The 23,711-nt window shown below is 47.7% G+C and overlaps 1 protein-coding gene and 2 long non-coding RNA genes across 9 annotated transcripts in view; 2 read left to right on the forward strand and 1 right to left on the reverse strand.

Annotated features, from left to right (window-relative positions):
* Window positions 1-4,526, forward strand: part of ARMC9 (armadillo repeat containing 9) — an 88,548-nt gene extending 84,022 nt beyond the window's left edge. The window contains exons 25-27 of one of the 5 annotated variants that reach the window (XM_088132540.1): window positions 1,610-1,779; window positions 3,070-3,332; window positions 3,488-4,526. In XM_088132540.1, the coding sequence (XP_087988666.1) occupies window positions 1,610-1,779; window positions 3,070-3,332; window positions 3,488-3,703 (649 nt within the window). In that variant the 3' untranslated portion in view covers window positions 3,704-4,526. Of the gene's footprint in view, window positions 1-1,609; window positions 1,780-3,069; window positions 3,333-3,487 lie in introns of those variants that run through there. The other 4 variants (XM_088132541.1, XM_088132542.1, XM_088132545.1 and 1 more) reach the window with 4 other exon arrangements.
* Window positions 4,527-12,991: 8,465 nt separating this feature from the next.
* Window positions 12,992-19,110, forward strand: LOC148213501 (uncharacterized). 3 transcript variants are annotated; one of them, XR_015794292.1, is made up of 4 exons: window positions 12,992-13,998; window positions 15,007-15,268; window positions 17,192-17,306; window positions 17,921-19,110. It is a non-coding gene; the product is annotated as an uncharacterized LOC148213501 (long non-coding RNA). The 3 variants fall into 3 exon arrangements; XR_015794293.1 differs by having other exon boundaries at window positions 12,992-14,008; window positions 17,192-19,110; XR_015794291.1 differs by having other exon boundaries at window positions 17,192-19,110.
* A 33-nt stretch (window positions 19,111-19,143) lies between these two features.
* On the reverse strand, window positions 19,144-23,643 carry LOC112541462 (uncharacterized). Its single transcript, XR_015794294.1, has 3 exons — window positions 23,267-23,643; window positions 22,374-22,457; window positions 19,144-19,445 (listed from the first exon to the last, which is right to left on the reverse strand). It is a non-coding gene; the product is annotated as an uncharacterized LOC112541462 (long non-coding RNA).
* Window positions 23,644-23,711: the final 68 nt, after the last annotated feature.

Consider the following 23,711-nt stretch of genomic DNA (forward strand, 5'->3'; position numbering starts at 1 on the left):
TCCAGCAAGTTACGAGCCAAGGGGGCTGAGCGAGGTTGTTGGATCGGATGAGAGCGGAGGCCGTCCGTCGAAAGCGGTCTGCATTCTGCATCCTGCTGCCAGCTCTTTGCTCAGAGAGTGCTTGAGAAAAGCAGAGAGTCCATCAGCAAGGCTCGCGTTTGGCCAGAGCCTTCTTCCTGGATGGGAACAGTTGGCGAGATCTTCTGCAGAGATACCGAGGGGCTGTTAAAAGAAGGCGAGCAAACGGGCACTCCGAAGTCTGTGCAAACAAGATTGCCCGATTAGCTCACTCGGCCCTTGCTGACAACGGGGGCTATTTGCTGAAGCCAAAACCTCAAACAAAGGGAGCAATTTGAGGAAACTGAGAAGTGTAACTTTCAGGACATCCCCCTGGAAACCGAAGCTGCCGGTCACTCATTCCCTTCAGGTGGAAAGAATCTCATTAATCCTTCTCCGCCAGGACAATCGCTTCTTTTGATGGCTGACTGCCTGGAGACCCTCTCAAGCTCCCATTTTAATTATCTCTGCAATATCCCTGCCTGGCTATTAAGGCAGGTGGGGAACTGCTTAACCGTGTCGTACTATAGCATGCTAGAAGAGCCGTGTGCACCCATCCTGGATTTGTCCTAAAAATGTGGGAGGAAAGTGGGAGGAAAAACAGCTTAAACAGATCTGAAGGCAAGCTGAAGGCAGGTTGTGTTGAGGGAAAGGGACTCTGTCCATGCTCAGAGGCATATTACCTGTCCCGAAGAAGAAAGAGAAGGTGCCCCTGTCTTGAGATGCTCAGAGGGAGAAACGAAGGTGTTAGAGGCAAGAGTGAGCATTTATTTCAGATGAATCTATTCATCCAAAAAACATGGGCTTCAGTTAAACACCTATTAGAAATCACTGAGTTTTGGGAAGGGAGGCTGTGTTTCTATGTTCTTTGTCATTATGTTTGGTTTAAGGTAAGAAATTGGCAAAACGTGCAGCAAATGCAGAATGTGGAGCTTTTTGGCCCAGAATTCTGGCTAGAATCATCTCTTTTTTTAAAATACAATTTTTATTGAAACTTTTAAAAAAGAAGATAAAAACTAATACAACTAATATAAAGTAAGGAGGAAAAAAAGGAAAGAAAGCAAAGAGAAAACAGTGCAAGAAAAGAAAGAAAAATTGAAGAAAGAAAAGAAAGAAAAAAGATTCAAAGAAGTGGCTTCCGATCTCCTTCACAGCAGTTATCAGTACAATTATATTTTAACCTCCCTCTCTAAAGTTACACCATAATACTCTTCTTTCTTTAATTTATCCTGTCTAATCATCAAAGCCATAAATCACAAGTTCACTTTCTTTTTCATTTTTATGCAAAAAGTCCATAAGAGCTTTCCAGTCACCAATAAATGTAGATACTGTAGTGTCTCTTCTCTAATCCAAGAAGTTAGTTTATCCATCTCAGCAAGAGCTGTCAGTTTCAGCAACCATTCCTCCATAGCAGGTGGTGTCGCTAGAATCGTCTCTCTGATGTTGTGCAAAACCTGTCGGGCTTCTGCTCTGCTGTCTTCCTCCAAGTCACCACCAGCTGAAGGAGCCGTTCAAAGCTTTCATTCCTTCCTTCTTTCTTTGTCTCTTGCAGTGACTTCCTTCTGGGCCTTGCCAGCAAACCCAACCCGCCCTGCTCCCCAGGCTTCCAGAGCATCCGGCCCGGGAGAGGAAAAGTCCCAACCATTGCTCCCCAGTTCTCCCAGTCTGGACCTCAACCAACCCTCCGTCCCAACTCTTCGGGGCCAACAAGAAGCAAGCAAAGTGAGAACGAAAGCTTTTTTTGCCACGTTGTCTGTGCTCATTCAAACATGCCCTTCTGATTTCATTCTTCATGGACCTTCTACAAATTAGTGTCCTCCAGATGTGTTGGACTAATTCCTAACATTGTATCTGCTATTCATTTAGTCTTTGACCGATAATAATAATTCATCCAAATGAATAGCACAGTCTAATTGCCTAGGTATTGACTCCAGTGATTCAGATCTTAGCCAAGGACCTAAAAGTCATGGAGGTGCCATTGTGAAATGTATGCTGTTCCAAGTAGGGTCATTTTTTGCAAAATCAGTGGTGCCACCTCCAGTTGGTTAAACTTTTCTAAATATTTGGTGAATCCTTTTGGCATTGCCTCAAGAGCTCCAGTTGGTATCAATTAGTAATTTATTTTTTTCCTCCATAATTTTTCAACCTCCATTTGTAAGGCACAATATTTTGTTATTTTCTCCAGAATATTGTTTTTGCTTATCCTCAGGTATTGCTAAATCAGTGAACCACAACTCCTCCTTCTCTATAGCAGTAATGTCATATTATGTGCTACAGGTCTCTCAATTTGAATTTTGAAATCCTACAAAATGTTGATCTCCTCCTTTTCCAAATTTGTTTCAGGCACGTAGATCTCACGTTTTTGCAAACAGTAAAACTGAATTTTCTAGTCCTCCTCCTCATCCAGTGAACTTTATGGAAGTTGAAGTACAACCAGTCTGGAGATTCCCAAATTGAAGAAAGATTTATTTGTTTGTTGGTTTGTTGGTTTGTTGGTTTGTTGAGTAGATGTCTGTCTGCCCAACTCTGCAACCCTGGATAGCTTACGAAAAGCCAAACATTTTGCAAACCGATCCACAATTCTATTAAAATAATGACCAACCCTTAATAGGCAATCGGAAACTTGCAATTATGACCCTCTTCCGGGTAGGGACTCTGACCATCCTGGCCCCAGTGCCCAAGGAAAATTGACTTGGGAGGTCAAAGAAATGTTTGAGGGGGATCCTGGGTGACAGGAGTGTTCCTGTCTTCACGCAGGAGCCAGGAGTCTGGCTAGCAATTCTGGGAGCTGAATCCATCTCCCTTGGAGGACGCCGGCTCAAAGAAAGCTGCTATGGAGAGGGATGAAAACAAGTAGGGGATTTTCTGATTTCTTGAGAGTTTTGTCACAGTTCAGGTCAGGAACCAGGAATGGATTCCCAAAGGAGGCTATAGTACTTTTTGTGTGATCTTTGCATCTAGTCTTGGCCAGAGTTGGTTCTCACCCCTATTATTTTCTGCTTCCTTCTAAAGCCTCTGTTTGCTGCTCTGTTTCCTGTGATACGCTCTCGAGCCTGCCTGGATCAAGAGGACTGTTAGCAAACATAGGGCCTTCCTGCTCTGCTCCTGCTCTCCCTGGAAAGGAAACACAGCTGAAATCCGGAGAGGGCCCCCATAGCGAGGAGAACTGTCCCCAAACGTCCTTTCTGCTTTCCAGGGAAAGTGGCACGGAACTTCTGAGCATGTGCGCGGACCAGAGCATAGAGTCCCCTAATGACAATCTTCCTCCAAATCAGGTGCACCACAGGTCCTTCTGCACCACTGGTTCAGTGCCTTCTGTTGGCAAGCGGGCTAAACAGCCATCACTGCTTCCCTGGTTGCTCTACCCTCTTCTGAATTCTGCTTTAACTGACAGCTTCCCCTCCCCTCTTTTCCTCCCCCTCTCCTGCAGGCAGTCAGCCTTCTAGGAGGTGAGGACAGGCCCTCTCCTCAAGAGTCAGCTGTCCCGGTGCTTGAAGACAGCCACAGTCAGCTTTCTGTAACAGGGATCCTGGCATCTCCCTGGCAGCCCGCTGGACGAAGCAGGAGATGGGCGCTGAGGGCGCCGATACTCTACACCTCATGGCTCAGAGACTATCTGATAGGATGCTGGGTTTTTGGTACTTGATCAAAAGAAAAGATCCTTTCTGGAACCAGAGATGCCCGGAATGCCCAGCTTTCATGCACAGAGCACTCCCCGCCCTTTCTGTACTGAAAAGAAAATTACAAAATAGTGCCTGCCCTCCCGTGATCGCCACATGCCAAAGAAACCCCAGCTGGGGTTCACAGCCCTGTGTGTGGAACAGAGAACGGAGCTGTGGGCATCTGCACGTCTACCTAATGACCACATTTCAAGGTTAGCAGAACCTTCTTCGGGTTCAGATTGGCAGGACAAGGATAAATTAGGTTTGCCTGTTGTTCAGAGAATTTGGAGGCAAGGGCCGCTTTGCAGAGCTGGAAGAGGCATCTAGTGTACGCCATGCCACGGCTGCCCTGCCTTAGATCTACTTCCAGTCTTCCTCCTCGAGCTACAGAAGAGTACAGAAATGACTTTGAAGAAGATACATGGCAACTGTAGGGAAACCATGGACTTAGCCCAGGAAAACAGGAAGGCGTGAGAAAGAAGCTCAAGATTTCCCCTTCTTGACTCTCTTTGGCCTACGTGGGAGGGAAGGGTTGCACTGGGAGGTCCTGTTACGATCGCCTATATCAATAAAGTAGAGTACCGGTAAAGTAGAGTATCTGTTTTCTGACCTAGCCTACCTCAAAGGGTTGACAGTAGGGAATGATGGGTTGGCAGCTTCTCCATCTTAGAGCTGCTCCACCGTCCGATTGCAAGACAGCAGCAGACTCCGGATGGATTTGTGTCACAGCGGCAGCCAAATGGAGCATGTTTGGTTGGAGGTGAACGGGGTCTCTCAGAAAACTCTTTGGGCCATTGTTGCTCTAAAACCCATGTGTTTTGGGGCAGGTGGGATGGATCCTCTAGAACAGGGTTGCTCAACCTTGGCGACTTTAAGACGGGTGGACTTCAACTCCCAGAGTTCCACAGCCAGCACATGCGCTGGCTGGGGAATTCTGGGAGTTGAAGTCGACCCACCTTAAAGTCGCCAAGGTTGAGCAACCTGGATTGGAAGAATGCAATCGCTACTTGAATGTTAGCATGCATTGATGGCTGGGCTAATGACTCTGCGTCACAGGCAACTGAATGCACAGGCACAATTCATGAACTCATCATGTAGCGGTCTTCAATGCAGAGCGTGGGTGTAGATAGACGGAGACATGGATATGATTTGCTGCTTAATGACTTGGTATTCTTTTCAGCCCTCTGCTTATGTTCTGGAGAAGTTCACAAGCCTGGGTAAGAGAACAGTGGCCCTTAGGCTTCCTAACTGCTGGAATTTCAGCTGCGCTGCCTGCGACCAAGGAGAGAATAAACGAGTTTGGGCCGTTCATTAATTGCACGGTCTTCTATGCATCCCATCGTTTTGGGGGAGTGGCGCCAGGAGGCTACACGTGGCTACACCAGAAAGTCCGGCTGAGCCTTTGAGCCGTGGGTTGAAGAGCCACACGTTTCGCGCTGTGACCTTTTTGGAGAAAGCACATTCTCCTTTTTGGAGAATCCCCCCCACCCCCATTTTAAGCTTGTAATACTTTCCCTGTGTTTAAAAGCCTTCTGGCTGATGCGACTCTCTTCCCACGAAGGGACTATAGGATGTTGCTCCATACAAGAAAAGCCCCAGAAGCTGCCAGACGTGACTGTGAAGGCTTCTTGCTCCGTGTTTGTGCTCGCTAGGGCTTTCGTGCGTGGGTATGTGGGTCAAATGGGCCTTCCTGGAAAGTCTTGGCATGTTCTCAAAGCCCAAGTGATCGTGCTTTCCCAAGGCTCGGGGAAATGGAGCAACATGATCGCTCCCAGAAGTTAAGCCAGCTTTCCAATGGAAATAGACAATTTCTTGGTGTGCTGTTTTATAAATAACGCATTCTCCTCCTGTTGTTAGTGCATCAAGGAAGGGCGCCTCTCAGATGTTCTGTCTCTGCCTTCCCCAATCTGATGGCACCCAAATGCATGGGGAGAATTGCGTGCCCAAATGAGTGCCCACCAGCATGGCTGAAATTTGGAGATTCTCAGGGTTGCCATCCTGACATCAGGAGAGTCCTGGGCTGGAAATGTGGTTCAGAAGGAAAATACTGTTTCAGCCTCGTAACCGACAAGATGTCATGGCTGTATGAGAGATCAAGCTACCTGTTGGATGTCCTGGTGGCCTGCCACCCAAATACCAACCAGGATCAACCTGCTTGGTTTTCCACCCCAGCTAGAGCCTGTCACGGTAGGTGCTGCGTCCTCAAATAGCCAGAAGTAGCTTTTAGATCAGGGACCCGTGACTTCCTATTCTTCAAGGTCAGCTAACCCAGTACTTTCGGCCATGCCAGAAGATCTGGCACAATACCAAGGCCATAAACCTGAATGCTATCTGGGACCAGCAGGCTGACCAGCCCCGGGAGAGTCTGAGAGCTTCTGGAGAACCGGCTGCTGTGTCATCTTGTGCATCTTAGTGTGCTTCCAGGGTATGGTGGTCCCACTGTCGTGGCCACCGTCATGGCTTTTTGGACCCTACCTGCAGACGTCCCAGATGCTTCTCCCGCAACAGCGAGTTTAGCCAGCCCCGAGAGGAGCTGCTCACTGCCAGATCTCTCATCTGGTGCCTCTTTGGTCTCCCCCCATCTCTTGCCACCACATGTTCCCTGCCTGTCTGCAGCTGCTTTTCTCCAGAATGTGGATGATGAAAAAGTTGGTCTCTTTCCAAGGAAGTCATTCATTCCCGGAGAATCTGCTGAGTTTAGAAAGTAGTAAATCAACTGGCTTTTGGCTTTTAATAGCCTCTTGGATAAACAACACAGTAAGTGCTCAGCAAAATGACTGACCAAGGAGTATGGGGGAACGGCTATTATTGAATCCCCCAGGCTGGAGGAACACAGCTTTGGTCTAGTTTCTGCTGGAGAAATATACCGCAGGAGCTGGTGGCACAACAGGATAATTTTATCACACCTGTCTGGGAAGTGGGCATGCACAAGAGATGCCCTGGGAAGACAAAACGTCAGGTGCTTTCCTACAACATCGCAACGTATTTTCTGGCTACTGAATCAGCCCATTTCTCTGGGTTTACGCAACAGGAGCTGCAGCGGTAACTTTATTCCAGGCCTATAATTAGATACAGGACAAGATATATCTATGAGCAAACTCCACAGGAAGGCTAAAACTACATTTATTGAGATGGGCTCTAAGAACAGAGTCTTGCAGGTCTGACTGGGCTTCTGGACCTTTTCTCCTCCCCTTCCTTATGCTCCTGTGAATCAGGGAGAGGTCTGTCTGAGCTGCTTCTGAACCTTTTCTGGACTTAAAAAATGCTTTTTTCGCCCAGGCAACAGATCCTGCACATCTCCATCGAGGTCATCTTCCTGATTCTGAGTCACCTCCAAAGGCAGCCCCAGATAAAGCATGCTACAGGAGTCCAGTACTTCTGCAGACAGCAGACTGGAGAACCCCACACTAGGAGGCCATTGAAAAGGTTGGTGGGTTGAAAGGTATCTCTCTCCTCCCGAGGCCTTCCTTGTGATAGTTGCTGACAAGCCCAGTCTCCATCTTCTATTTCCTGAGAAGAAGGAGGAAGAAGAAGAAAAAAGGGGGAGGAGGAGGAGGAGGGGGAGGTGACCCAAGTTGCCTCCTCTCTCACCATCAAGAAAAGCAGAAGACCAGAAGTGGCATTAAATCTGCCACTCTGAACCAACCCTTGGTAAAAACCTGCTTTTTCTGTCTCAACGCTCATGTTTGCTTTCTTCTGCAGAGGACGGTGGTTGGTGAGGTCCAGCATGGTACATCACGGAGACCCGGTGTTCCTAAACAATCTTGTCCCCCTTACTTTGCTCCAGCAGGTCCTGGGATTCAAGCAGCCCTGGCATAGATAAGTTTTTAAAAAAACTTCCTGATAAAGACACCTCCAAAGTGTTCTCTCCCCACTTTATGGCCAGTTACTTTGTCTGCAGAATTCTGGATGTGGAAGAGGATCTCTCCCCTCCACCCCAATACGATTCCCCAGATACGGTAGCCTAGCTTAGGTCGGGTTGTTCTACTGAAAATAAGGCTAAGTGTGGTTGGGCAGGGACAGCACTTGGACGGCAGCCCGGCAGGAAATCCTGGGAGCGTGGGCTAGACTGAGAAGTTGAAGAAGACACACTGGAAAAATCCAATCTCGAAGCACTTCTGTACCGTTGCCAAGAGAATCGCACAGATGCGGCCACAAAGTTGGGGAGAGTTGAGTTTAACTTAAGGGAGTCTTACCTAGACCTGCTGTAAATTTTTTAGGGTGGCTAGAAAAATGGAGGGCAAATGTGTGAAACAATTGAAGATGAATACAGTACATATTTGTCCTGGACTCTTAAGCTGCCCTGGGAACAATTCAGTTTTATAGCATTCTAATTTTCTTGTAAAGAAAATGTCCTGAACCCAGACCGTTTGTTTTTATCAGAAATAGACACACCGTTTATATAACATATCGGATAAAGGTGCAATCTGAAGCCGAAATTCAAACTAAGAAAGAGGGTATCTCTAAATAGTTTTCCATCAGCCGTTTTCCCCCCATGGGGGGAAAATCTGTTGGTTCTCTCCCTTCTTGTGTTCTTTTTTAGATTTTTTTCCAATGGGTTTTTTGGAACATTGCAGAGAGATTTTTTTCCTTGTTTTCCAGAGCTTTATAACGCATTTCCTTGTTTATGCAAGTTGTTAAGATGACAATGTATTTTGGGTCTTCGTTTGCTGAAGACTTGAAATTTTCCCAGTGTTCAGATGTTGCAGAATTGTTAACTCAGTGGTATCAGTTGCCAGCATTTGGCCTCCGATCGCAATCTAACAGAAAGGAGCTCGGCTGGCTATCTGTTATCTGTTATCCAGCGTTTAGATTGTCTATTTTCCTGGCTCTGGGTGGACGACACAGGCTTTGGGAAAGCGTCCAGTTCACAGAAGATTTTTCATGCCATGTCTTTGTCCCGTGATTATTTCCAACAGCTCGGTGCAACCCGTCCATCCAGACTATTTAAACTAGCAGTTCCATTTTGAAAATATCTCCCTTACACATTTAATTACCTTTTTCTCCGAAGTCCACTTTTTGTGGGCGAGAGAGATATTTTTGCTTGAGCCGTGAGCCGAGCAATCCGTCATAGCGAAGCCACTTGCCTGCTCTCGTTCCGAAATCCAAATTCTTGACTTTTTTTTTTATCGTCAGCTTCGCTCCTCTGAAGTAATCTGGAACAAAGCCTTTGACAATGAGAAGCTGAGCTGGCCTCTTCGTCTGCTGGCAGCAAATAGTTTTTCCGCTGTCTTTTCGGCTTGAACTTTGCAAAGCTTTGCAGCGATGGCAGAGGGGGGTTCCATTGCTTTCCTTTGAAGGCTTAGCTCCGGCCTTTAAATTAAGCCTGCAGAATTTGCAGAGTTTCCGTCTCCATCCACCTGGGCTGCATCGGGATATTTTCTGAAGCTGGCACCCTTAAACTGATAAATGGGGGGAAGGTATGGGACTGGCCTGGGGACTTGGGCCCCCAATCCCTTAATCTACCTCTCAGGGTGGTGGTTATCAGGAAAAATGGGGGGACGGAGCGCTGTGAAGGCCACCTTGAGTTGAGGAAGAAGGAGAAGGAGAAGGAATGGTGGTGGTGGAGAAGGAGAAGGTGGAGAGGGGTGGTGGAGGAGATGAAAGAAGAAGGAGAAGGAGAAGATCTGTATGGCCACCCATCTCATCTAAGCAACTCTGGGCAGCGGAGATGGAATATAAATGTGACAACGAAGAAGTCGAGCTGGTGTGATGTAGCCGTGAAGGTGTTAATCCCAGATTCAAGTCCTTCCATCAGTCATGGAAGCTCACAGAGTGACTTTGGGCCCATGACTCCCAGCCCAACCTACATCACAGGGTCGTTGTGGAGAAGATTTGGGAAGGAATAATATATAAATCTAGATAAATATAGGTAAGCTAACTTAGTTACCTTGGAAAATCAGAGTGGTGTCATGGTTTAGGGTGTTGGAGACCCAATTCTGGTCCATCCTCAACCCCAGAAGCTCCCTGGGGGACTTTGGGCCAGTGCCTCTCTCCCAGCCTGACCTACCTCACAGGTTTGTTGTTCTGGGGAATAATTGGAGGAGGGAATGCCATGGACATTCAGTTCCAGTTGCAGCTGCCGTCTTGACTTTTTTTGACTCCCCCTCCCCGCGTAGACAGCTCTGACGACAGCTAAACTTGATTAACCCGAATCTTAGTTTGTTGGGGGGGGGGTTGCAGCTTAGTTTCCCAGAGCAGGAAAAAAATGGCTTAGCCTTGTGCAAGATGTGCAGCTCACTGCAAGAGGTGGGGACAGGCGCCTCAGTGCAAAGAGGGCTGGGTGGGGGGCTGAGCAGGGGATCAGAAAGGGCGGGTGGGCAGGAGTCACGGGCAGCTCCGGGACAGAGACCTGCAGCCCTCAGCCGAGTCCTGCCTCGTGCCGCAGGCTCTCCGCGCCCAGACCCTGTTTGGCGCGATCCAAGATGCCAGCCCCTCGGAACCAGGGGGTGAGAGTCCAGATGTTGCCACCCGAATAGGCTGCCCTGGGGCCATCCCGAGCACCAAAGGGCTCGGCTGCTGTGCGGAGGCTGCTTTCAGTCAAGCCAGTCGGGTGCCTTGGGCGGTTTCTGAGGCCCTTGTAGTCGTTGGTAGCTGTCCCCAGAAGCCCCCCCCCCTCCTGTGGCCTTTCCTTCACAGGGGAAAGCAAAATGGGGGGGGGGGCTTTGAGCAGGAAATGGCTGGACTGAATGGTTTTACAGCCTCATGGCTTGCCCCAAATGCAATTATGGGGGGGGGCAGGGAGGAGGTTAATGTAAAAGAAAAAAGAAAAAGCTTTTTTGTGGGGTGGGAACTCCCTGCCTCTCCTGTTTCGGAGGCTGCCTTGCCTCAAGGGGAGGGGCGGACAGGCAGCCTAGAGTCATCCCCGGGCCCAAAACAGGGTGTCTGCCTGGCTGGGGAAAATGCGCCCATGTTCGGAGCCCAGTTGCTTGAAAGGAGCACTCTGCTCCCCGGCCAGATGCTGAACCAGATGGGGAGGGCACGCTTGGGGAGGGGATGGTGCTGAACTGGCGGTGAGAGCTCCAGATGCTAGCTGCAATGAACAAAGAGGGTTCCTCCGCCTCCTCCTCCTCCTCCTCCTCCCATGGGGTGGGTCTAGGGAACTGACCCGTGAAGCCGAGGTTTCGCCACGCTGGGAAGATCTACCTCGGAGGGTCCTTGATGGTGCCCAAGGAGCAAGCCAGTTTGCCCCCTTTTTAATCAGAGTTCCTGCAAATAGAGGGGTTTTTATTGATAGTGCTTGCAGGGCATCCAACAGGGTCAGAAAACCTCATATAAACCTTAATCTCGCTCCTTTTTTAAGTGCAAGGAGGTCAAGGTTTATATAACGGTCAGCAGGAGACACACTTTGTCCAGGCTTAGAACGAAGCAGGGTCAAGCTTGGTCAGTGCCTGGATGGGAGACCACCAGGAAATCCGAGGCTAAACCGGGAAGTTGAACAAAGCTTCCTGAAGAAGGCAAGGGCCAACCGGTGAAGAGTCCAGAAAATGGTGAGCGTATTTGCTGAAACAGATTACTGCACAAATTTTTGAGCAGCTCTCAAAATGGAATACAGATACAGCGAATGAAAGGCAGACGATAACTCCCGAACGCTCACTCACGTTCTTTCACGGGGGTTTATCTTTTAAGCAGAGGCGGCTCCTCGTCTGCAGGGGCGTCCCCCAGGCCTCTCCTGGGATGCATCGGCTGGGGCAGCTTGAAAAGGAGAGGCCGCGGGCTTCCCGGTTTGTTCTGCGCTGGCAGTTTCCCTGCTGCCCTGAAAATGCCAGGAAGGTGCAGGCACTGAGCTCTGTTCGGGAAGACTTTCTCCAGCAAGGGCCGCTCCTGCGGTCTGAGCCTCTGCGGAGCGGGGAAATAAAACCGCCCCCCCCCCAGTACGCCCTTCTGGCAGGGAGGGCATCCCCCAGGCTGCCCGCAGGAAGACCTCCCCCGTGACTCACCCCCGCAGATTCGGAAGATACAGATTCACTTGAAGCAAAAGCGATGAGGAGATTGCGCCCCCGGCTCCTCCAGCCGCTCAAACAGGCTCAGCAGGATTCTCCAGAGGGTTGACTTGGAATTTATTCCCCTCCGGAGGAGATGCCCGCTTTGCCACCCCAGGAAGATGGGGCACCCCGGCTGTCCCACCCTGCCTGCGTGGCATCAAGAAGCTGCCTTTTTCGTGGCAAGCGCCCTTGAGTGGCCCCAGGCTGAGCAGTCAAATGAACATTTTAAGGGTGTTCATTTAAAGTCCTTGGCAGCTGGGCTGACCCCAAATCAATTTCCCACAATGCTTTCTGGCAGCACAGGCCATCTGGGGGCATTGTGGGAAATCGAGCAGTTCCAGCTTGGCTGCCACCAGGGTCGCCCACAGGGAAGAGGTCAAAAAAGTCATGATGGCAGTCACAGCCATATAATCAAAGCCCCACCCCTTTTTCTACACGTGGTCCTGATGGCAATTGCCATCTTGACTTTTTTGACCCCCAGTGCTGCTCCCCCCAATATTAGGCTATAATGGAGTATGTAAGTTTATGACATTGATTAAAATTAATAGACGCCGATTAAAATATAAACCAAGTGCTAAAATGGATTGCTTCTGCTTCAGTGGGTGGTGAGAATCCAGGTGTCGTAAGCATTTTTTAAAATATTTGTTTTCATCTATCGGCTCATGGTTAAAGTACTGAAATACAGAGAAAGTAGAAAACAGCAAGGCTGCTACGTGTGAATTTTTAAAAAAGAGTAAAACAATAACACGAAAAGGAAATTAAGCCTTTTGTGTGAACAAGGCCAACACACTGAACCACAATCTGATTTATTCTTTTGGGCGTGGTGGGAGATGTGGACACAGTGATTCTGTTTGGTAACTCAGGCGTCAGCTGGGAACGCAGCCCGGCAGTTGCTGTCGCACTTCGGCACTTGAACGCAAACACACTCCAGGTTGTCATCCCCAGCCAAAGCAAACATCGAGCCCGGTTTATCGCACAAATGTGCGTACAGAAATAATTGGGGGTCCTTTCAGGGATTGATTGCTTCTTTTTTTAAAAAAAGAACCGGTCCAGTGAATTGGGTTTTCCATCCCCAAAGCAGCTGTTCTGTGGCCACTGATAAAGTCAGGGGACAAATGCAAGGGGAATAGACCATTTCTTCTCGCAATGACTGACTGCATTCACGCAGTTGGAGGAGAGCTGGGCTAGTCTGAGGTGGCCAAAAATCAGGAGTCTGGTGGCAGTTTTTCCCACTGAAAAAAATTTATTTCAAAGGCAGAAGCTTTCGTGAGCAGTGCTCATGAAAGCTTCTGCCTTTGAAATAAATTTTTTCACTGGGAAACACTGCCACCAGACTCCTGATTTTTTGCATTCACACAAGATGCTCAACTCATTTCATTTTGTGACCAAGGCGCTAAAAGAAAACAGAGCATAAAATTTAGCCCGGCTTCACCCCAACGGCGCTTTGCAGGTTGCGTGACTGCCTCTATGAGGAGGGAGAAAGTGTGCATGTCGCTCAGTCTGAATCCCTACATTTCCTCCACCACAAATCTCTCCCTTTCATTTGAGAGCCTCAAGCGTTGCTGCTTTCCCAAATAAATCGGTAGTTTGCACCGAGTGAAGGGCTGCATTCCGATAAAATTCCCCTTTGGGAAGCATCTTGTGATCTTGTGCTGTGCACCCGAAGCGCTTTTTACTGAGTCTTGAGTAGATGCCTGTTGGATCTTCTTCTCCCCCAGGGTCAGGGAGAAGGGCTCTTCCAGATGTCCTCCTTGCAAGGTCCATCCCCTTCTGGCAGAATTCTTTCGATTAGAGAGGAATTTCCTATTATTCCCTTTTTGATTTGCCCTCCTCCCGGGTCCGTGGAGAATTAGTTGTGGAAGAAATTCTGCAAAAAGAGTTGGCTCATTTGCCAATAACTTGCTCTCTCACGGAGCTGTGGTTGTGCTTAGCCAGAGTTTGCCGAAGGTGCCTGACCTGGTTTCTTGAATGAATCCGTGGGCTTTTTCACACGATATATTTCATGTTATGTCATTGTGTGTGTGAACCTTTGACTATGCAAACCAGCTGAGTGGCACACACAGGATGCTACGTAAGTCAGTGAGATGAATGGGTCATCGGGGGTCATTGGATGCTCCTGGAGGATTCCTGGAGGTCCTCTCCAGGCTGAAGGCCAGAAGAGAAGCTCTCAAGAGCAAAATGGTCAACCACAAGGCAAGGAGCTACTTGGGTGTTGGGATGGGATGGCAGTCCCACATATCTCTCTGCTCATCCTCCAGGGAAGACCTACCCATGCAGTAAGAAGCCTTCTGAAGGTAAGAGCAGGTGAGCAGGACACAACTGGGGTTAGACTAGAGGATCTCTTTTCCTTCCTCCCAACCTTTATGTTCTGTGATACACCTGGAATCCTGGCTCTGAGCACCCCAAGGGCAAGGGGTCTGAACTCACCTGAATGCTCCTGCTCCCGTACTAGGACAGAAGGAGACCATCAGAGGACAAAAAGAGACACCTTGCTAGATTCCAGGAGCTAGACAGGGAGCACTCCTTCTGAACACAACTGTTCCCAGGAACTCCTCGTTTTGGTGTTCACCTCTAACGCCGATTGCTCCAGCAACCATGAAGGGTTAGGGTTTAGCACAGAAAGATGCAATCAGATGAACACAACAGTCTGACATCCCACCATTCTTTTCTCCCCAGCGTAAAACAGAGTTATCTGAGCCACTTCACCCAGCAGGATGAACCTGACTCCTGAATTGACTCATGTTCTGGGTTCATGTAATAGGCTGCGGTCACCATAAATGAACCCACCGGGCTGGGTTCAGACAACATCTTTGGCCACAAGGAACTAATTGAAGCTGAAGTGAGCCGAGCTTAACATGACTCAGAAGACGCTGCCAGTGGAAAATTCAAAGGGCACAAGTTGGGGGAAGGAAAGTGGTTGAAACTTTGAAATTTTCATTGGAGGCCTTCTAACCAAGCGTGGGTTGTCCTCTGTCAGAGATTCTCTAATACAGTGTTTCTCGAGCTTGGCCACTTGAAGATGTGTGGACTTCAACTCCCAGAATTCCCCAGCCAGCATGGCTGGCTGGGGAATTCTGGGAGTTGAAGTCCACACATCTTCAAGTGACCAAGCTCGAGAAACACTGCTCTAATACAGGTAGTCCCCGAGTTAAGAACACCCAGTTTAAGGACGACCCATAGTTAAGAACAGAGCCTACTGTAGCAAAATTTGAGTTAAACACACAATGATTTGAGTTAAATACATAATGCTTCAAGTTCATTACACAATACTAATACAATATTACACAACAATTCTGTTCCAGCTTATATACACATTCGACTTAAGGACAGACCTCGGGAACAGACCTCGTTCTTAAACTGGGGACTCCCTGTAGGATCCTGCACTGAGTCGGTGGGGGATAGACTGGATGACCTCTACAAACATTTCCAACGCTGGGATTCTGTGAAAGGTCGGACGATCGAAGGGCAGTTGGTGCCCATCGTGCTTTTTGAGCTGCTATGACCAGCTGGGAAAATAGGACCTTGAAACAAAGGAACTTAACTTAAAGAGTCGCTGGGAGCCAGGTAGCATATATATTTAACTTATTATTATTGTTCTTTTTAACCAGTTTGGTGGCTTTTCTGTTTCTTAGCTTTTTAAAACTCTCATATTCCCATTTTCACACACACACACACACACCCCCCGTTGCTTTAGCAGTATGAATTTCTCCTCCTTCCTAAAAAGGCTTTTGATCCATTCTATTTTTTTTTTCTTCGGTTTGATCAGGTCCACCTGTCCTTTTGTGACAAGGGGGGCACGCATAGGCGCGTGTTTGCCGTGAGCTGTAGACCCATTGCAACAGGACCCCAGTAAGTTATGTCTTGCCAACAAACGATCCTCTCAAGACCTCGCTAAACGACTACCAATTTACGTCGGAGCGTCTGCAAAATCACAGAGTTTGCCCACCCTAATTTTGAGTGTGGTCTTTCGGTGGTGGATGAAGAGTTTGTGCCGGCCGGTGACAAATCATCGGAGAAGTAAATTTTGATGGTTAAGAGGATTGAGAGCACAGGGGGCTGGTTTGAGTTTTATAGGGGGGCCCTTCACCCCATCTGCTGAAGTAGCCAGGACTCAGGAACCCAGAAACAACAGTGTTTCTCAACCTTGGCAATTTTAAGATATGCGGACTTCAACTCCCAGAATTCCCCAGCCAGCATGGCTGGCTGGGGAATTCTGGGAGTTGAAGTCCGCATATCTTAAAGTTGCCAAGGTTGAGAAACACTACAACACACAATGGAAATAATGCATGGGCCTTCTCATTGCCACTTAACTCCAGAAGGACACGATAGGAATCTTTGGTGGCACCAAGCGTCACCGTTCCTTGGGCCATTCCGTCCCCGATTTGCAAAGTTCTGCAACATTTGCCTCCATGCCATCGAAAACCGCTGCTTTCCAAGAGCCGAACTTCCAATTTCTGCCATGAAAAAAACGCAGGAGCACCGATTTGCACAGCCCTTCCACATCTGAGCACACTCCCCCTGTGCATTTCTGCACGTGAAAGGCACAGCAACCCCGGCAGGGAATAAAGTTCCCCGCTCAGCGGGGCAATAGCGCGAAGCTGCTTCAAACTTTGCGAGTTGCTAAAGGACGAACGCATAACAAACACAAGAGATAGAATCTGTGGCAGTTAAATAGCGTTCTGCACGCGCATTCTTCGTAGGATTAAATGAGTTAGATTTCTGGCTTGATAAAGAACATTGAATTCCATGCAGTCACAATCTCTTCTACGCTGAACCAAGCTGGAATTTCTTGAGCTGTGGAAATGACTGTTTTTTATCACGGGGAGCAAAAATTCAGGGGGTGGGATGGTTTTGCGATCTCCCCTGTAATATTAGAGGACACGGAGATCCATTCGGAAGATCAAACAAAAGGATCACTGGCTGGTTCGTCGGGGGTGTGGAACAAATACACCCACAGTTGTGTATTGAAAGCCTTGTCCTTTTTTACACGCATGACACATTAAAAAGGAGGAGGGGGCCTTTGATTGCACATTCATGGACACCATCTTGACTTTTTTGACCTCCCCGTGGACGCCCAGTTCCCTGCTGGCCCTGATTAACTGTTCACCTGACCCGACCTTCTGTTTCCAGTACATGGACACAATCTGCCCTAGACAGTCCCTGTAAATTGCTTAGCACGATAGATAAAAATTTTATTTACAGTGGCGGTTGCTGGCAGTGGTTCTCCTGAAGCTGGAAGAAGTAAGTGACTGACCATTAAAAATTCAATATTGCAAAGGCAGCGTTTCTGTTTCTCTCAGCTTGACAAGGGCATAGCCTTGACCTGAACCGTTGCTTTGCTCCTGTAAGAAAGCAAAATGGAAAGATTTCCCTCTCAGATTTAAAGGCTACTTTGCACTTTCCATCTGGCACTAAATGCCTGCTAATCTTAAATCCACATTGTTTTCTTGGCAGCAGCAGAAAGTGATCTGCACTGTCTTTTTCCAGGATGTTCTCTTGACTTCCCTCTCTAGCCTGCAGCCCTGAGATTTCCTAGTGGTCTCCCATCCAAGTGTGACCGAGGCCTAATGCTTCACTTCTGATTCCAAAGAAGGAGACTCAGGTACTGTCCTAATACATTTTTCAGACTTTAAGACTGTTTGGAGCAGACCAACACAAAGGGATACAGAGAGTGAACTAAAGGTGGTCAGAAATGGGAAAAAGATTTGGGTTTTTTTCCTTTTCTTTTGGTGGAGCCCCTACCTGGAGCAACTGGGAGCTAGCAGTTACAGTACATTTCTGATTTCTAATCAAGAATTAAACTTGATTCTAAACTTCAGCTCTCCATTGCTAATGCTCGACGGCTCGGTGCATTTGGGATGTTTAACCCCATCTAAGGATAAAGTTTTAAGAGCGGCAAACTCTTTGGGTAAATTTTAACTTTGGTTTGGTTGGAGTGACTTAGTATGATTTGTTTGATTCATTTATGAGTCAGCTTCCTGTGCAGAAACACCCCCAATTGGTTAATTGAGGGGGAAAAACGGGTTAAACATTGGTCCGTGAAGCCACGTCTCCATGATGGGGGGTCCCGTGATGGCCCAGTTCACACACGATGCTAATTCAGCAGCTGGGGATCTGGGGGGTGGCTCGTCCTGTCGGGGAGGGTGCGGTGAATTCTGCGGTGCGTGGGGGGCAAGACTAGATGACCTCTGAGCGTCTTTCCCACTTTGATTCTAGGACTGCTCGTTCCAGGAGGACTCTGCCCACCTGGGGCTGCCCCAGGACCACTGTGTTGGAGGTTGGTTTTTATTGTACAATTAAGTTGCATTTATTACTATTCATCATTCTGGTATTGCACATATTGTCGGCCATGTGCCCCTTACAGGAAATCACACTGAAGCACCATAAAAGTATTTGTCACTAAATAAATAATGAAGCAACCCACGACGTGGAATGTTCTTTGTTCAGCACATGGAATGAACCAGCTCCAAACCAGTGAAATGGCGTTAGGGCTTGGTTTATGAGCAAACTGGGCCACACAGCTTGCTCCATCCTGGTTTTGTCTTATGCATGCATGCACTGTTCTGCTCAGTTCTGGCTTTCCTGTCCCCTGCTCTCCTCTCCTACGGCTACCAGATCTGAGCTGCAAAACTCAGGACAGCCACTAGATGGCTGGATTGCAATGCCAAAAAGACGTTTGTGCTGCCATCTAGGGGCGGCCTGGATATTTGCAGCCTAGATAGTTGACCCATATTGGTTGATACAGAAGTTATTGGAGGATATGATAGCTGTATGGAGGTTTGGGTGGTGTTGAGGGAACCCGGCCCTGTGGCTTGTAAATCATAGTTCATGGTGTAGCCCATTGGGCAAATCCCACTAATGAAGTTTCATTAAATAAACCATGTTAAACAAACCATGTTGGAGGACCAAAGGCATCTACAAGCTCAGCTTTGGGGGTTGGCCTCTGAGTGACCCTATGTATGACTGTGATCTTCAGTGGATTTTGAGACTTGTCAGCTGAAAAGGTAAAAGTATTGTTCCATATGGCACCATTGATTGATTGACTGATTGATTGATTAGTTGCCATCAAGTCAGTATTGACTCTTAGGGATTACATTGATATACAGAGGCAGGCTGAGTTTCCTTGATGCTGAATTAGGTAACAAAAAAATGGTATCAAACGTGTTTTACGTTTACACCTAAAGGAATCCTGACCCCTCCAAAAGAACACACAAGAAAAGTTGGAAAGGTTGCAATGAAATCTAAGATGAATTTGAGGTCTACTGTTTAATTCCCCATGGAGGAAATGGATCTGAGAGACGTAGCTAGCTTTTCACTGCATCGTAGAGCTAATCTGTAAGGATTTGCATGCTGGTATGAGTCTGCATTTGCGGTGAGCACCGATGAAGCCTTACTTATCGATTCCTGGGCCCCTAAAATAGTCTCCAATCAATAAAGTTAAGTGACTGTTTTAATATGCTTGATTTCGTTCTTCCTTTTTAAAGATAGGGATCACGTGGGAACTTCTCCCCAAGATTCAACAATAGCGTGACAACTTCAAATGCTCAAAATATTTACCTACTTAGAGTAGGAAAAGGCAAAAAGTGCAAATATTATTTAAAAGGGAAGTACAGTTACTTTTCAAAAGCACATATGTTTGACAGTGACGGATCCCAAGAAATGCCACATGAGAAATGGAGTAACCCTTTGCCAACCATTTGGGTTCTTGAAATTCCACGCAGTTAGTTGGTCAGCTGAAAATCTGTGGAAAAAAGAGGCTTAAGGGAAGTAAATCCCAATTCAATCGAATAAAATCGCTGAAGCTCTTTTTCTTATTTTTTTTTTACTATGCTAACAGTTCTACAGTTCTTGTATTGTGCTCTAGAACCCAGGGTTCCTCAACCTTGGCAACTTTAAGGCAGGCAGACTTCAACTGAAGTCCGCCCGTCTTAAAGTTGCCAAGGTTGAGGAACCCTGCTATAATCTATGAAGAAGTTAAATAAATGAAGTCATAGACCAGACTTAAAGCTTTTACAGAGTCGACAAGCATTGCATACACCCATCTTCTAAAGCTGGAAAATTGCTAGGTGAAAAGGATGGAAGCTTTAAAATCAAGTTTCTTTGTCCTTCTGTGACCAAGGAGTTCAACAGAAACTTGGAAATCTCTCCGTTAAAGTGTCCTACAACGTTCAACCATGATGATCTGTAGATACCATCTCTCTCACCATCTTACGTTTACTGGCCACAAACTTGCTTTTATTGTCACACGCCTAAAACGTACCTCCACATCCTTAGCTTCATCTATCATTATCTGGATCTCACTGGTATTTTCTTCCAGCGTCGATCCTCCATCCAAGCTTCATCTTGTTTTACATTCAGGTCACAAGCCACGGGTGGGACCATAAGTGACCCTACTGTTCTGCTCTTACACTGTTAGGGTTTCCTTGTCTTCTTCATTGTTGGCATACTTGATAATTTGGACTTTTTTGTTTAAAATTTTGGAAAAAATGGATTTTATAGATAGCTTAACAACTTGATATGTACATCACAAATAATAGTTAATGGTGAATTGAGTAAACCTTGTGAGATACAAGAAGGGACAAGACAAGATTGCCCACTTTCACCACTGTTATATATTTTGGCTTTGGAAGTCCTTACTGGGGGGAAGGTGGAAAAAGGAGATGTATAAATTAAGGGCACTTGGAGACCATTTGATTTTAATAGTTGAAAGTCCCCTGGATGGAATAGAGGTATTAATGGAAAATGGAAAGAATTTGATGAATTAGCTGGATCTAAAATTAATAAAGAGAAAATTAAAAGGTTAACAAAAATATGAGGATGGAAGATCAAATGAACTGATTGGAAAGACCGGTTTTCAATCTGAGAGAAAGGTAAAATATCTGTCCAACATGAATTGCATGTTATTTCAAAATCATTATGTTAAGGTATAGAATGAAATTAAGAAAGATTTTCTAAGATGGGAAAGGTTGCAACGACCATTGCTTGGAAGAATTTCTGTGATAAAAATGAATGTATGGCCTAGAATGATGGTTTTATTTCAAACAATACCAGTTTGGAGAAATGATGCAGCCTTTAAACAATGGCAAAAAGATTCATCTGGATTTGTGTGGCAGGGCAAGAAACCAAGGGTTAAATATAAAATTCTCCAGGATGCAAAAGAAAGAGGAGGGTCAGGACTGCCTGATTTTAAGTAGTATTTTGCAGCCTGCTGTTTAGCTTGAAAGAATGGGTGTTGCTGAGAAACAAAAGAAGTTCATAACCTGAGATTTGGCTGGCATGGGTTTTTAATGGCACAATAAAGTTAAATTTTTAATTGTAGGAAGAATCCCATGTTGGTCTGTGGTGGCTACAGTGGGGAATCTGGTAGCACTTTTCCCGCAAACAGATTTTATGAAAAGGCAGCAGATTTCGCGAGCTAGCACTCCTTTCCTCAGATGCACAGAGTGCCTAGGCTGGGGTTTTTTGGGGGGAAGAGGCCAAGAACTATGTTAAATTTTCTTTGTGTCAGTCTCTTTCCTTCTCCCTGTTCGAGGCTGCGTTCTGCGGGAGCCCATGCTCCATTTGTGCTCGGTGTGAGTTGGTACTGCTTGAGCACTTCCTGCAAGGTCTGCATGCAAGGAGAATGGTGGAAAACAACTGTGAAGTGTGTGTTTTGGGGTTTACCCTTGGAGGTCCTGGCTTAAGCATAGGCAAGTGCCTAGGCCAGTGTTTCTCATACTCAGCAACTTTAAGATGGGTGGATTTCAACTCCCAGAATTCCCCAGCCAGCCATGCTGGCTGGGGAATTCTGGAAGTTGAAGTCCAGACATCTTAAAGTTGCCGAGGTTGAGAAACACTGGCCTAGGGGTTTGGCCTGAGCTGTTAAGTAAGGAAGTTGCCCAGCTGTGCTTGGTGCCCAAGTGAGGGCTTTGCCCATTCAAATTTTGTTATCAGAGGAGACCACAACGGTTGCGGGTTATACACAAAGGGAGGACCAGTTTCAGTGCTCCTTTTTCTGGAAAAGCAACAGCAAAAAAGGCTGGTGAGTTCGGTTTGGGGCTGACAGGGTGACATGCAGAAAAACCTGGCAGAGTTTTGATTGTCTCCTCCTGGTCACCCTGTTGCCTTTTTTTAACCACACACTGCACACACCCCTGGGGGGGAACATGATGAGGGGCTGCTAGAGAGGGTAAAAAGGCATTATGCTCAGGACATTTACCATTTTGCCAAGCTCCAGTGATCACACAGTATGTCAGCTGTCATCAAAGCAGGGAAGTACGCCTGAGACATCTGTCAAACGACGTCATTTAAAAACCATTTCACTTTTAAGATCTGGAGGGGTTTTTTGCACAATTCTTCCGAGGTTATGGTTCCGCACTGTGGTGTTTCCCCCGTTCTATTCTATTCATAGGGCATATTGTCTGAGCTGAACTGGAGGAACTTGTATTTATTTCAAAGTTAGTTCTGCAGAGCACGAAATCAGTACGTTATTAATAACACGGGTTGGCTTTTTTAAAAAGTTTTGCTCTCGATCTGACATTTGTAAAATGACCGCTCAGAAGTCACAGCCGAAAAGTCTGTGCAACGTCCTTGCCTGCCTGCCTGCCCGCCTTTTGGTATTGCACACGGCATTCCTTTCAGGTGCCTTGTCTGAAATGCAAGTTTCTAGCCCTTAAGACAAATTGGATACCTTTGGGGAAAAAGCTGAACCTCGGGGCAGATGCGATTGCCAACTCCTTGGCAGTTTCTTTGTTTTCCAGCAGTAACTTCATACCTGCTCTTGCAAAAACAAAAAGGAAAAAAATCACAACTGATGAGTCACCATCTTACATAACACACCAATAAAACAGCCACAACCCCCCCTCCAAATATGGATTTCCTGTCCAGCACATTTTTCATGCATTCCCTCCTTCCTGCAGCTTCGACAGTCTCTCAACATCTCTAGCCGCCGGCTGAGGAACGGATCCCCGGTATCTTACTACATCGGAGTACTGGTTGCAAAACTCTGCCTTTTCCTCACTCGCAGGATCCCTCGCCCAGATAGCCTGAGACAGTGTTGTCCAAACTTGGCCACTTTAAGATGAGTGGACTTCAACTCCCAGAACCCCCCAGCCAGCATGGCTGGCTGGGGGATTCTGGGAGTTGAAGTCCACTCATCTTAAAGTGGCCAAGTTTGGACAACACTGGCCTAAGAGATCCCCCCGTTTTTTCATTCTTTCAAGACAGGCAGTTTCCCCCCATCCTTCTCTCTTGAGGTCGACCAGTCAGCCATTCTTAAAGCCGCCTTCTCCCCAGCCAGGACGCCTTCCAGATACAGACTTAAGGCAAAAGCACCCAGCGACCGGGTTCACCAAGCCCGATGACCCTTAACACCGCTCTCCGGAGTTGTGCGAACGCAGCTGCTGCCGGGTGTAAATCACGGTGCCCACCTGGCATTTGGCTGTAGAACAACCTGGTTAATCATGTCACCCCTGAAGGGCGCCTGCCTTGGCGGCGGGGCTGAGGGACAGGCACGGCCTCATCTCCCGCAAAGAAAAACCTGCTAGGTCAGTCGGGCTGCGTTCACACAGCCCCTTCACGCACCTCCGAGGCATTTGGGCAGCATATTCCGTCCCTGCGGGTGAGCGCCGCAGGGAGCTCCCGGGGCTGAGGGCAACCCTGAAGGAGGGTCTCTCGTCGCCGCCTCAGCCCAGCGAAGCCCACGCCAAACAGCCGGCAGACTAACGGAGGAAGCGCGTTCCTGGGCACCCGGCGGCTGCTCGCTCCGCCCGCGGTCGGCGAAGCGGGTCCGAGCGGTGGACGAGCTTGTGCGCGGAAGGGGGAAGCCCACGTACGCCGCCCGCTCCCGGCCAGATCGAGGCCCGGGGTGCCTCCGGATCTTCGCTCCATTGCCGCACCTTCCGGGGACCCGGAGGGACCCCGGGCCTCGATCTGCCCGGGAGCGGGGCGGGGGGCGGTGCGCGTGGGCGCAGCGGCTTCCCCCTTCCGCGCACAAGCTCGTCCCGCGGAGGCGCCCGCGGGCGCGTCC

Source organism: Python bivittatus, unplaced genomic scaffold, assembly GCF_059951505.1.
Source record: "Python bivittatus isolate LINGU-HERP-01145 unplaced genomic scaffold, Pbiv_v1 ctg000980_np1212, whole genome shotgun sequence".
NCBI lineage: Eukaryota > Metazoa > Chordata > Lepidosauria > Squamata > Pythonidae > Python > Python bivittatus.